The sequence below is a fragment of the Physeter macrocephalus genome, chromosome 5 (genome assembly GCF_002837175.3).
Source record: "Physeter macrocephalus isolate SW-GA chromosome 5, ASM283717v5, whole genome shotgun sequence".
Taxonomy (NCBI): Eukaryota; Metazoa; Chordata; class Mammalia; order Artiodactyla; family Physeteridae; genus Physeter; species Physeter macrocephalus.
This window is the reverse complement of record NC_041218.1, coordinates 11,601,318-11,616,284: the sequence shown is the minus strand read 5'-3', so window position 1 is coordinate 11,616,284 and position 14,967 is coordinate 11,601,318. Positions and strand designations below refer to the sequence as shown.

At 37.7% G+C, this 14,967-nt stretch overlaps 1 protein-coding gene and 1 pseudogene across 1 annotated transcript; both read left to right on the top strand.

Annotated features, from left to right (window-relative positions):
* The first annotated feature begins 1,413 nt into the window (after positions 1 to 1,413).
* On the top strand, positions 1,414 to 2,332 carry LOC102992330 (olfactory receptor-like protein OLF3; annotated as a pseudogene).
* A 10,907-nt stretch (positions 2,333 to 13,239) lies between these two features.
* LOC102992061 (olfactory receptor-like protein OLF3) lies at positions 13,240 to 14,181 on the top strand. The gene is given in 1 exon segment (XM_024128671.1): positions 13,240 to 14,181. A coding segment is annotated over 1 exon segment (942 nt).
* The last annotated feature ends 786 nt before the right edge of the window (positions 14,182 to 14,967 follow it).

Genomic DNA, 14,967 nt, shown 5'->3' with positions numbered 1-14,967 from the left:
AATACCCTCAACACAAAATATGATTCTCATCATATATTCTAATGGCACTGTCTGATCACAGACAGCAAACAGATAATATCTCCTTGTCACAGCAGTGCATGCGTTTCACTTTCTCTACCTAAAGGAGAGAGTAATTAGGACAGGGTATGTGGGAAATCTAGAGTGGACTTTGTTCAGTCCGTGAGGTTTTTGGAAATCACTTGTGATTTGACAAGTCAGGTACAAATAAGATTACTAAGAGTTTCGGAGAGAATACTAGAGCCCTTGAGCTTTCAGAAATACTAATATATCAGCAGGATTAGAAAGTCTGGGGATGGTATTGAGCAGACTAGAGTATTACCTTCTGGTCATGTGAGTCACAGTAGAGGGAGCATAGCCCAAGGAGGAGAAAAGACAGAGTTTTCTCAGGGGCCGGGGGTAGTCAGATATTCCAGATAAAGGTAAAAGTGAGGACGGTTAAAGGAAAGAGATATCAGCAGTCATTTCACTGAGTTAATTCTAATTAATTTTTTCCATCATGTTATGTAGTCTCCAAATCACAATAGTCACTATCCAGAATACATACAAATAGAATCAGAGGGAATGTGCAACCAGTTTTCCCTTATCTTTTAGTTAATAGGCTAGCACGTGTTCGAGCTCTTATCATTTACTAAGGAAGATAGTTAATGCATCTTTGACTTTGATTTGTTTCTTGACAGTCATACTCTGCTGTCGACCCCATGATCTGCTGCTCTTTCAAGAGAGGAGAAATGCAATATTGCAGATTCTTTCCTCTTATTTTCTCAGCCAGGTAAAAGACAAACAGGTGAAGATTTTTCAAAAATGAGCCTGGTCACCCAGGTCTTCATTTTTTATCTCACTGACTCTGAAATGTAATTTTTGATAATTTTTAGCTACTAAAAACTACTTTATATTTGCTCCCTTCTAACTTACAACCCCAAATTTGTGATTTTAAAAGGGTGGAAACTTAGTATCTCATTTTCATAGTCAAAGAATCCAGAAGTAAAAAAAGTAAATTAAAAAAAAAAACCTGTTCATACCTATTAGGTTCCATTCAGTATGGATTTTGAGATAGTAAGGAGGGAAAAACCAGTGTCTAACAGAGAAGTAAACAACTCCATGGTTAGGAGTTGGCTTTAAAGAAAAAAAAAATCACGTTTTACAGTTAATCTTTTTAACTCAAATAAGCATTTTAATGAAAACTTTCCTGCTTAAGGAAGGAGAAGAGTTTTCTCCTTGGATCTGAGCCACATCAGTGGGTTCTATTGTTTCCCAGAAGGAGACATACAATCTGAAAAACCACACCACTTAATATTAGATGGCTGTTTGGTCTAAGTGAACTTATAAGGTCCTCTGGCACCTTACGTATCTAGTTTTTTTGATTTATAACTTGGGTTTGGTCTTCAGAAGCTCATGGGCAGGGAAAACCAGACATGGATGAGTGAGTTCCTTCTGCTGGGACTGTCCACCTGCCGGGAGACTCAGGTCTCCCTCTTTGTCCTTTTCCTGGCTGTGTATCTGATGGCTGTGCTGGGGAACCTCCTCCTCCTCCTCCTCATCAGACTGGACAGCAGGCTAAACACACCCATGTACTTTTCCCTCAGTATCCTGTCATTTGTGGACATCTGTTACACCAACAGCACTGCCCCCAGATGCTCATTCACTCCCCGTCAGCCCAGAGGTCCATCCCATTCTCCAGCTGTGTATCTCCTTGGCAATGAGCAGCCCAGAGTTCCTGCTGGAAGCCATGGCTTATGACCGCTGCGTGGCGGCGTGCCATCCACTGCACTACGCAGTCCTCATGCACGGAGGGCTGTGCCTGGGGCGGGCTGCCGGCTGCTTGGTGGCTGCTTTCATGAATTCACTGATGCAGACAGTCATCACCTTTCAGCCACCTCTGTGCCGTAAGGCTGTTAGTCACTTTGCCTGTGAGATGTTGGCTGTGCTGAGGCTGACCTGTGTGGACGTCTCCTTCAGCAAGGTCACGGTGGCCATCTCAGGATTTCTGGCGATCATGCTTCCCTGTTGTCTTGTTCTGTTCTCCTCTGGTCGTATAGTTGCTGCGGTTCTGTGTATTCTTTCTGCCCAGGCGCGCCACAGAGCATCTGGGACGTGCGCCGCTCACCTCATTGTGGTTTCCATGTGCTTTGGAACAGCCATCTTCACATACTTGAGACCCATGGCTGGCTCCTCAGCAGAACAGGGGAAGATGGTCATCCTGTTCTACGCTGTGGTGACCCCAATGCTGAATCCCTTAATCTACAGCTTGAGGAACAAGGAAGTGATGAGCGCCTTTAGAAGAGTGTTGGGGAAACTTAGTGACAAAGGGTAAAGATTCAAAGAATTTCTCCTTCCCTCCAACAGCCCATAGAGCGACATTTTTAACAAAGAGAAAATGATGGACGTGCCCTTTCTTCCCAGTTTTTCTCATAAGGTAGATCATGGTGAACAAGTTTTTCTAGACTGACTTTCCACATTCATCCACGTTTTGACTATGTATCTTTGCCCTGTTATACATACGGTAAAAAAAAAAAAGCCTTTAATTATTAAGCTGCAGTCTGCTGGATAATCTCTCCTCCTAGACTTCATATTCCCTCTTTTACTTTCATATACTTCCTGCCTATTCCCTCAGAAAATGAAATATAAACAGTAAAAATTTTCAGGGTGAGAAGAGCCACACTTTGTTTCATGACCCCATCACCAGCAATGTAGCTTTGAAAAAGGTACTTAACATCTCTGACCTCTAGTTTCCTCAACTATAAAAAGAAGTAATAATATCCAGTGTGTGATTATTTTGAAGATTATAAATTATCTATGTCAAATACCTGGTAGAGTGGTGGCATAGAGTAGATATTCGACTATTTTTAAAAAATAGCTTGTAGGACACAACTATAGCACTACACATTATGCAACCTTCTCTCTATATAGAGTTACTCAAAATGAATTTTCTCCTTTTGCTGTGGCTCTAGTAAATCACTGTTCTGTGTCTGCTCCAGGTAGCCACCTTACCCAGAACCATGGCATCTGTCCATCCAGTTTATTATGTCTCCATCTATCCACCCACCCACCCAGTCATTATCCATCCATCCCTCCATCCAAATTTTCTATCCCTATCTATCTATCTATCTATCTATCTATCTATCTATCTATCTATCTATTTTTTAGCTCCAAGCCAGACAAGACCTTTCTCATGATCTCCAAACACATGTATCAATGCTTGCTTTTAACTCCTTTCATTTACATTATATGAATCTCATTGTTAACATAGTTAAAATAGAGCTGTTGTTCTTGCTTCCTCTTTCCCAAGCTATTCCTTTCCTCTTGCCCCAATACACCTTCACTGTATTGGTAAAAGGAACCATCATACATCAGAGTAATTCTTGATTCCTTTATTTTACACCCTACCCAAGCAATAGATTTCATTAGCTTGTCAACAAAATATGTGATCAACTGGTCTCTCTGTTTCCACCTCTGCTTTCTACATTCTATTCTGCACACAACAGTTTGAATTTTTAAAATTATTTGTTTTTTGACTTTATTTTGTAAGCTAAAACACAGGCAGAACACCACACTAAATAAATGTGTAGCTTAGTGAATTATTGTAAGACAAACCCTCTTGTAACCACCACTCAAGTAAAAAAAAAAAAAAAAGAAAGAAAACAGTTCTGCCAGCTACTGTAGCAGTCCCTCCACGTGCCTCGTCATAATCACAACTCCTTTTTCCCAGAAGTAACTGCTCTCGTGACCTCTGTAGTAATCACTGTCTTGCATTTCTTTATGGCTTTATTATTCAAGCAGACATCCCTCGTCACTGTCACTGTAGTTTAGTTTTGCCCATTTTTTTCAATTTGATATGCTTTGAAATCTCATTAATCTATAGGTCCCCTCCAACTCTTTCTTTTCCCTACAATTTATTTGAGTGACCTGGGCCATTTGACCTGTAGAAGGCTCCTTTATCTTAGAAAATAAATCAAGTCACATCCTTTTCCTGCTTAGACTGAAATCCAAACCCCACAAGTACAGGACCTAACTTGGTCCAGCTGCTGCCCGCTTCTTCATCTGCATTTTGACCCCTTCTGCCTCTCACTGCTCTCATGGCACACTGCTTGTCTGACAAGGGTTGGAAGAAAACGGCTAAATCTCTATACAAGGAAAATTTATTTTTTTTTACAAGTCGTAGACATTCATGGAAAAAATAGCTGTAGACCTGTACATTCTTTGTATGTGAAATCTGAGACTTATCCAATGTATTAATAATTTACTAATAAGCACTAATAAATTTAGTAATAAATACTTCCTTTCACTGGAAATTCTGAATCCTATCAGTTAGCATCATGAATAACTGGGCTCGAATTTCTGAGTAAAATCTCAAGAGTAGAGATGTTTTGATCTCCCAGTTTTAAAAGGAGAAAATTCAAGTTTCTACCTTGGAAAGGGCAAAGTATTATATTCATCAGTTAGACTATAAGCTTCTTGAGAGCAAGGACTATGCATTTTATCTTATTTGTGTTCCCAGTGCCTTAACAATGCTAATAAATTCCTGCTGATTGATTTATTAATTGAAATTTTCTTTACTATTCTAGAGGTTGCCTCTTATGAAATATATAAAGATAATGCATGTTGGAATTTAGTATAATAGTAAATAGGCTTTAAAAGATCTCAGGCTCAGAGTTAATTGGTTCATAATACTCTTCAGTAGATGAAATATTATCACCCATACAAGCCTTCTTTTATTAATTAAAATTAATTAATTCTGTTTTATCCAATTCTTTATTCCTCAACTATTCTGATATGTTTAATGCATATAATGATGTTTGAGAGTGCGTTTATGTATTTAAAATATATATTAACTACTCATACTGTGTCTTAGTTATTATTTTTTTTTACTCAACACTATATTTTTAAGAATGATACATATTGCTAGTCTATTTATTACTTTTAACTGTTCAGAGTAATCCATGGTGTTCACCATATTTTAGCTATGGTACCCAGCTCCGTACCACCACATATAGCCCGATGATGAACATCGTAATACATGCACACTTAAGGACCTGTGAGAATTTATTTAAGGAATATACACAGGAGCCAATTGCTAGGTAATGGATAATGCTCTCCAGAATGGCTTTATAAGTCTACACTCGTACATCAGTGCCTGACGGGTCTTACCTATCCACAGCCTGCATGTTTTGAATTTTTTCTAGCCTAAAAGATATAAAATTGTCTTATTTTGCGTTACTCTGATAAGTAATCAATATGAACATGTCTTCATATGCTGAACTTCTGATTTGTCTACCTTCACCCAACACCACTCTATCCATGCCTTCCCCACTTCAGTTCGTGGTAACTCCATCATTGCAGTGATTAGGCAATTTCCCAGTCTTTTTCTCATAAATTGGCAAGAGTAGCCTATTGTCTCTATTTTTAAAATATATACATAGTATGATCACTTCTCAACATCTCCACTCTTACACCCCAGTGTGAGCCACCCTGACTTCCCGCTTGGGTTACTGCAATTGCCTGCATCAAATTTCCCTGCTTCTATTCTCATATCCCAGCACTCAGAGTGATCCCTTTAAAACAGAACTTGAATCATGTCCTTCCTCTTTTCAACCATGCAATTATTCAGAATTAAGTCCAAAGTATTTACAATGAACACAGGCTTTTCTCCTAACTATGCCTCTCTACCTGGAATGCTTCTTTCTCAGGTAGCCACTTCCTCATCTCCTCCAATTCTTCATTTAACTATCATCACTGCCCTATTTGATGCTGCAGACTTTCTCCTTGCCCCCTACTCCTGTTCCCTCTTACCTTGTTATTTATTTTTTTCCAAAGAACTTATCTTTTCTAACATATTTGCAATTAACTCATTGTTTAATGTCTGTCTCTCATCCCTCCACTGCCCCCAGAATATAATATAAGCCCCTTGAGAGCAGGGCTCTTTGGTTCAGGTAAATATATATATACCAAGAATATAGGATAGTGTCTGTCTTATAGTTAGCACCAAATAAATATTTTCTGAGTGAACCATATTGTCAGCCTTTTGGGTTTCTATTGCTGGACACTCTGTGTTCATTTTCTTTGCTCATTCTTCCTTTGAGTTTTCTACCATTTCCTTGTTGATGTGTGTATTCTAAATATGAATCCTTTTTGGTTATAGCCATTGCAAATACATACCTCTGATCCATCACCTCTCTGACAATTTTATTCATAGAGTCCTTTGTTGAATGAAAAACCTTCATTTTGATACAATCCAATTTATCACATTTTTTTCCAATGATTTATGCTTATGAAGTTTTGTTTTTCTAAAAAAAAATCCCTGTATCTAGGTCATAAAATATTCTGTTTTATTTAATTAAGTTTTATACTTTTACCTTTCACAGTATTTCTTTAGTTTATCTTTAGTATTTTAGTATTTCTTTAGACATCTACTTCTACATATGTTGTTAAATATGGATCTAGTGTTTTTTTCCATGTGTGGTCCATTTATTAAACAGTCTATTCTTTATTCAGTCATTTTAATAACTTTCATGTACATTAAGTTTACTTATATATGGATCTGTCTTTGAATTCTATTCTATTTGTTCATTTGTTCTTGCACCATGTAATCCTGTTACTCTACTTCTAAAAATTGAAGTATAGTTGACATACAATAGTATATCAGCTTCAAGTATAAAACATAGTAGTTTAACATTTATATACATTTCAAATTGATCACCATGATAAGTCTAATAACTATCTGTCACCAGATAAATCTATTACAAATTACTGACTATGTTCCCAATACTGTTCATCACATTCCGTGATTTATTTATTTTGTAACTGGAAGTTTGTACCCCTTAATCTCTCTTGCCTATCTTCCCCAACCTCCCACCCCTCTTCCAATCACCAGTTTGTTTTCTTTATCTGTAAGTCTGCTTCTGTTTGTTTTGTTGGTTTGTTTTGTTTTTTAGATTCCATATGTAAGTAAAATCATTCATTACTTTCTCTGTTTGACTTATTTCACTTAGCGTAATATCCTCTAGGTCCATCTATGTTGTCACAATGACAAAATTTCATTCTTTTTTATGATTGAGTAATATTCCATTATGTATATAGGTATATACCACCTGTTCTTTATTCATTCATCTATCTGTAGACACTTAGGTTGCTTCTATATCTTTGCTACTGTAAATAATGCTGCAATGAACATAGGAGTACATATATCTTTTTGAGTTAGTGTTTTTGTTTTCTTCAGAAAACACCCAGAAGTGGAACTACTGGACTGTGTAGTACTGTTTTTAATTTTTTGAGGAACCTCCACACTTTTCCATAGGGCTGCAGCAATTTACATTTCCACCAACAGGAACTGCCTAGAGGGTTCCCCATTCTCCCCATACTTGCCAAGAATTGTTATTTGTTGTCTATTTGATGATTGCCATTCTGACAGGTGTGAGGTGATACTGTGGTTTTGATTCGCATTTCTCTGATGATTAGTGATGTTGAGCATCTTTTCATGTGTCTCTCGGCCATCTGTATGTCTTCTTTGGAAAAATGTCTATTCGGGTCCTGTGACCATTTTTTAATAGACCTCTTTGGTTTTTATTTTTTTGATATTAAGTTGTGTGATTTCTTTAAATATTTTGGATATTAACCCCTTATTCAGTATATCATTTGCAAATATTTTCCTTTGTTCAGTAGGTTGTCTTTTCATTTTATGATTTCCTTCATTATGAAAAAGCTTTTTAGTTTGATGTAGTCCCATTTGTTTATTTTTGCTTTTATTTCCCTTGCCTGAGGAGACAGACACACACACACACAAAATATTGCTGAGACTGATGTCAAAGAGTAAACTGCCTATGTTTTCTCCTAGAGTTTTATGGTTTTAAGTCACCAGAAGATGCTTTTGTCACCAGCTCCCAGAATAAGCCCTTCTCTGGGGCAATGCCAGGTAGTTGAGCGGAGGATGAGAATAGACTGGTCACTCTGACATAGACAAAGGCATACAGTGGAAATCTCCCTTCCCACTCTTGGGAAAGGGAAATGGGGACTAGAGGTATCACTGCACAATGCTTAACATCCTCACTAGAGGTTTCTCACAGAGGAGGTTGTACTTTTTTTAAAGATTCCCAACACTAAAAATCCCTAAGTACAAACCAGAATATGAAAGATCATCTTCCTTAAAGTGAAGGGAAAGGTGAAATTGCTAAGGTTACAGGATGTGATGGTAGAATTACAAACCTGAGAGCAGCCCAATAATAAGCAACATCTGTTTAGGGATTGGCATAAAAACTCTTCCTGTCCAACCTCAGATTAGATGATGTACCATAGAGCATCTCAGTGGTCCCGTGAGTTGCCCGGCCCAGGAGCTATTGCTCAAAGGAACGTGGAGATGGATGAGTTGGAATGAGAAAGTTTCGATTTAATCTTCACGGTCCTAAAGTGGGATAAAAATTCCTGCCATCCTAAAGTGTTATCACTGAAGACTCAGACACACTTCCCTTGAGAAATTGAAGTTTGGCAAGCTCCTTGCCATGCTCCAGGGACAAGGAAACAAAATGTTCATTTGCAAAGTTGAAATGTAGGTTAGGGTGTTAGATGCAGAAGTGACCAGACAGAGGGAAATGGAAAATAAAAGAAATCTAATAAACAAAAAATAATTGGTCCCTTGAGATTTTATCACTAAGTTATAGAAAGTTACCTGTTCCAACTGCACTTGCTTCAAATTCCATAACTCTCCCAGCCCTGCCATCTTTCCAAGGCACAGGATGGCCTCCTCCATTCTCCAGAGGTGAGTCAGGCATTTTCAGTCTTTCTTCATCACTTATTTAGCAACGTAAATTGTGAACCCAGGTTCCTGTAATCCATGGCCTCTCCTGCCATACTCCTCAAACCTAAGAGTATGGCGGCTTGGTATAGTTGTCCTCTAGTAGAAATTTATTCTAAAAAATATGTTCTGGCTATTTCAATTATGTTTGTGAGTGTACAGCTAAGTAGGTTTGAAAAGAAGTTTGTGAACAGCTTCAGCATGAGTGAGTGTGCTTATGTGTGGGGTCCAAAGAGGACACTATGGAAAGTGTTCCTCCGAGTGGAAAGAACTCCTGGCTCTCTTCTCCACCTGTGTAATGATTTTGGCTTAACTACTTGGCCACTCAGCAGTTTTCCTCTGCCTTTGGCGTGATTGCCAAGTGACCTGGAAACATAGCCCGCTTTTTATGTTAACGCGATAGTAACTATTTACACAGTAGGGGATGTATTGGCACTATTTATAAGCACTCACCACTACAGAGAATAGATTCCAAGTTCCCCATGGGAGACAGCTCAGAAGGGACAAATCTTCCCAACCAAATAAAGCTCATACCTTCAGACCAGGACCCTTCGTCATGTCTCATCTCTTACTTGTTAGGGATATTTTTGGGTAGACAAAACTATCCTGAGGTTCAAATCTTCTTTTGAAAGCTAAGTTTAAAAAATAAGCACTCGATTTATCCATTTCTATTAAATTATTTTTTTCCTTATTTTCCATAATTAGAGCCCTTAATTTTCTCTTATAAGAGGAAGAAAGAACTTCCTGCTATGGATCCATTATAAGATGTTGTGTTCATCACCATAAGAGACACAAAGTAGAAGCATGATCACTTTTTCAAATTTATGAAAGAGGCCAGTTAATCACATACTTCATGAAGAGAGTCCCTAATAGGGGTGATGGGCTGTGTTTCTTTTCCTTATGTTGCTAATGTGGCTTGAAGGCCAGACTTCAACTTCATAGGTGACTGAGAAGTACCTACTCTGGTCCACCATGACTGTGAAGTAAATGGGATCAAAAGTAGAAATTCAGTTAGTCCTCTTGATAGGTCTTCTGATTTTCATGTTGGGTGAATCCACCACCTTTAAAAAATTACTCTCACTGTGCTATACACAAGGTCTGCTATGTATAGGAGCAGGATGATTGATGTGCCCCAGGCTATCAGATAATCCTGTTTACCTGCTGACTCCTCCATGGTCTAGTCTTTTTCCCATCTTTAAAATAGAGATAATAAACCAAAGTTCAGAGTGTTGTTGTGAATATTATTATACTATATTATATTAGTAGATATATAAAGTAGTATGATGCCTAGTACAGAGTAAGTGTTCAGCAAATAAAGTATTTATATCAACTCAATATAAAAATAAGTGTAATTATGATTCTTATTTCTTCTCTTATCTTTCTCACTCCAGTGTATTTTTGCACTCTGGGCAAAAGTGTTTCAGGAGCTTGTTTGTTTTCTTCCTGCCATCTGTCTCCAAAATAATAGACAAGACTGAGAACATTTTCTAAAACTGAACCTTACCATTCAGTGATTCACAGGGCAATTGACCTGTTAAGTTTTTTGAAACAATTTTACAAAGAAACAGATTTACTTTGATTTTACACATCACTTTTTAAAAATATCAAATGTATTTTATTTAAAAAAGACAAAATTGCTTGCAAGTAATGTGTCACTTGGAAATTCACTTGCTTGACTTCATTACTGAGCAAAAGCAACAAGACTTTAAGCACAAATACCCTTTTTGTGGGATATGGTTTTGGAGATAGGTAGAAAGACACCATTTATTTTTTTTTTGTTACATTGACTTTTAAAAATTGACATTCGTTTGAGTTCTGGTTATGGAAGTGTAAACAGTGTAAATGAATCTACCATTAACTATCACTGTCACATTCATGCTACCTATCTGCACATACATACCTGCTGATAAACCTGGAAGAGTTCCTGCATCACAGTTACATTTGAGCCCTGGGAGACAGGCCTGAACATACAACATAGGACAAATCACTGGTATTCCTTTAAATAACAGGTCACAGTAGAAGTACTTCTTGGAAACAGTTCATCCACTTTGGTATGTTGTAGGTTTTATTAGTGATTTACATAGTTGTTTATTTAATTAAATCATAACATAAAGCATTAAACACAAAATAACTTAATTTCTTCAATATCTATGTTGTTAGCAATTTTTGAAAAAAATACACACACACATATATACAGTTGACCTTTGAGACATGGGTTTGAACTGTGTGAGTTCACTAATACGTGGAACCACAAATATGTGATACATATACACATCATGGCCATCTATAGCCATCATGATATTAGGTGGGGAAGGAGAAAGTAAAAAGAAGAGCAAACACTTCCATGTGGAGAAAATATAGTTCAGATATTTAGATGCAAAACTGATATCCCCAGATAAAGTACTTATAATGAATTTTCCAGAAAACTCCCTTGCCTGTCACAATGGGCCTGATGACTCTCTCAGTCCAAATATTCTGAAAACTGCAAGCATAGGCAGCCATATGTTGGGAATAAAGTGAATGGATGGGGAAGGATGGATGGGTCTTGCATTTAGCTGTATTTTATAGTGTGGTCTCTAGCTATTGGTAAATCTCTAAAGAACATTGGAATGCCAGAGTCCATTTACATAGGAATAGGAAAGCACTGTAGATATTACCAGTCCACATTTTTGTCATGGCTTGAAATGACTAGGAAAATTTTCAACAAGTATAATGACAGTAATTTTTATTCCAATGTAAAATGTAGCAGAACAAAAAGAAATTGATGTATAAATAGGTAAAATGCAAAATAAAATTACAAAGAAGGGCATACACAATAATTAAGACTAGGCTATTGGTTTGTAGCTGTGAGGCTGACAAGCTGTTAATTTTCAACATTCTAGAAAAAAATCATTCTTGATTATAAACTATACCTATTTGTCATCAAGATTTTGAATTCTTTATCTTTTCATGTAGTGAAGAATATTACTTATATCTTTAAATATTGTGCATTTCTTTGCCAATGTTGCAGCTGAGTATCTTGTTCCAATCAATTTTGGTGTAAGTGACTGAAAGCTTTCAGTGCAAGGCCTTGGACGTGGTATCTGACATTGTTTGATCATTTCCACTAATTTCTGTGTGATACTCAATTTCTGAAAGCTCTCTTTTTAATAATTCCTTGACATTTTGGACCTTATTCAAAACAATACTAAATCCTGAATATTTTATAACTAACCATATTATAATAAACTATAATATTAAGTCCTCCAACCATCTGTGTTATAAGTGGTGTGATCTGTAACAATCATTCTAAAAGTTTTTATGCTGAAACTGGAAACTTTGAATAAATGTAATCTGCTGTCCATCTATAATTATAGCATGAATAGTGTAGAAGCCATGGGAATAATTATCTTGACGTGAATCTTTCATGTACTGTCACAGGATTGTCTCATAGACCTCAAACTCCCATCTGTATATTTTAGTTACGGATCACTTATTTCTTTCTTTAAGTGAGAAAACGTAAAAGAAGTTTTGATTTTGGGTCAAAAGCTACTACTGTCTCTGTCGTCATGTTCTATAATTAAGACCTGATTTTCTGTCCTTCTGCCTTCCCTGCTGAGGACTGATCCCTGTTATATTGGGAAATAAGTTGTCCCTTCCTTGAGAAAACATTATTATTAAGAAATAACCTGACATCATTAAATGCTTTATTAAATTTCCCTTGGGGGACATAAGAGATAAACTTTAGCAGCTATGTATACCTTCTCTTCATTCAACCTGAGTCTTGAAGTTGGCCATCCTGGGTTGATCTTGCCCACCTGGGCTGCTGGTATGAGGCGGGTGGAGAGGAGGCCTTCCACCTGCCACTCTCAAATTGAAAGGGCAAATTACAGAAAATAAATTCAAAATCACTTAGTAATAAGAAGTATGAGAATATCACTTAAAACATTCAGGATTTCATGGATACAGTTCATTAAGGAGGGATGAGTAGAGTTGTGTCTGAGGTATCCAGAGTAAACAAAAGGAAAAAGTTAAATGGTGTTGAACATCATGTAGAATTCAGAACAAGTCATGTGGGCTAAAAAATGTCACACCAGAAAGACAGAAATTATCCCCTATAATAACTACTAAATTGACTAGGATTTTGTCTAACTACTTCATTAATTTCTTTCCTCCATTGAAGAGCAGATGTTTAGGAGAAGAAATTATCTTCCAATAAATTGAATTTAAAGAATGTAACTTTCTTTCTCCTTGATTTCCAGCTGCAAAACTGGGTCCCATGGTGTTCTTCATCTATGGATATGTTCAAGCAGAGTTTGGATGATGATTTGGCTGAGACATTGAAGGAGAACTTTAAGTTCAGGTGGGTAGGTTCTCCCTGGTCTAAAAGCCACCTTCCAATTCTGAGTTTCCTTAATTTGTTATTTTGACATCATTAGTTCAGTCCGGAGAAACTCATGGGCGAGGGAAATAAAACGCAGACATGGGTGAGTGAGTTCATTTTGCTGCGGCTGTCCAGTGACTGGGGGACTCAAGTCTCCCTTTTTGTCTTGATCTTGGCCATGTACTTGGTGACTGTTGTGGGAAATTTCCTCATTCTTCTTCTGATCGGACTGCACAGCAGGCTTCATACCCCCATGTATTTCTTCCTTAGTGTTTTATCTTTTGTGGACCTTTGTTATGTAAACAGTTGTGCCCCACAAATGCTGGCCCACCTGCTCTCAGTCTAGAAGTCCATCCCATTCCACTGCTGTGTGCTCCAGCCCTATGCATCCCTGGCATTGGATGGGTCTGAGTTCTTTCTGCTGGGAGCCATGGCCTATGACCGCTGCGTGACGGTGTGCTACCCACTGCGCTACACAGTCATCATGCACGGAGGGCTGTGCCTGGGGCGGGCTGCCGGCTGCTTGGTGGCTGCTTTCGTGAATTCACTGATGGAAACAATCATCACCTTTCGGCTTCTCCTGTGTCACAGTGTTATTAATCACTTTGCCTGTGCGACCCTAGCAGTGCCACGGCTAGTCTGTGTGGACATCTACTTCAATAAGGTCATGGTGGTTGCCTCAGTATTTCTGGTGATCACGCTTCCCTGTTCCCTGGTTCTGTTCTCCTATGGCCCTATAGTTGTTGCCATTCTGCGCATTTGTTCTACTCAGAGACGTAGCAAAGCGTCCGGGATGTGCGCTTCTCACCTCACTGTGGTTTGCATGTGCTTTGGGGCTACCATCTTCACCTACCTGGGGCCACGGTCAGCCTCTTCAGTGGAAGAGGAGAAGATGGTTGCTCTATTCTATGCTGTGGTGGCACCTATGTTGAACCCCTTGATTTATAGCTTGAGGAATAAAGAAGTTATGGCTGCTCTCTGTAAATTTTTAGAGAAATTCAGAGATAAAGGGTAAAGACTATAAGAACTTCTTGCTATCTATCATCAAAATCAAAAAGGAGATCAGATAAGTGAAGGTGGGACTGCCACACTCACACTAAGGAAGACTGTTATGGTCAGACCCTTGCTTTCAAATGAAGAATTCCTCCACATGACTAATGGATTTCCTTATATAGGTCAATACCAGATAATTTACATGTCAGTGATTCAGCAGAGGGCCTTTTTTAGATCGTCTTCTCTCAGGTATCCAGTAGTATTTAGACATCATCTGCCTATTTAAAAATTTTATTAGCGTACCAGTGTTTAAAGAAATGAGCCATGACTTCATCAAGCAGACCTGGTTTGTGGATTGAATGGGTACATGAATTCCACCAATTAGGTTCACTTATACTTTTGTGGAACAGAGTAGATAATGTCTGTTTCTCTTTCTACATGACAATACTCCAGTTGTTTGTAGAATAGCTTAATTTCCTCCAGGATAACCACAAATGGTTTTTTCAACTCTTTTAAAAATAATATCAGTTGTGAAACTTCCAATACCATCTGTGCCTTAGTCTAGACTGTGATACTATATCCTGAAATAAATAATATATGATAGAATATTTGTTCAGGCCATTATGCTGGATCTCATTTGCTTTTAAGATGAGAAATCTGTGGCTTCACTGTAGTCTTTTTTTTATTGTGGTAAAACATACAATATGTAACAAAATTTGCTGTTTTAGCCATTTTTAAGTGTACACTTCAGTGGCGTTAATTACATTTGCATTGTTGTGCAAACATCACCACTATCTTATTTCCAAAA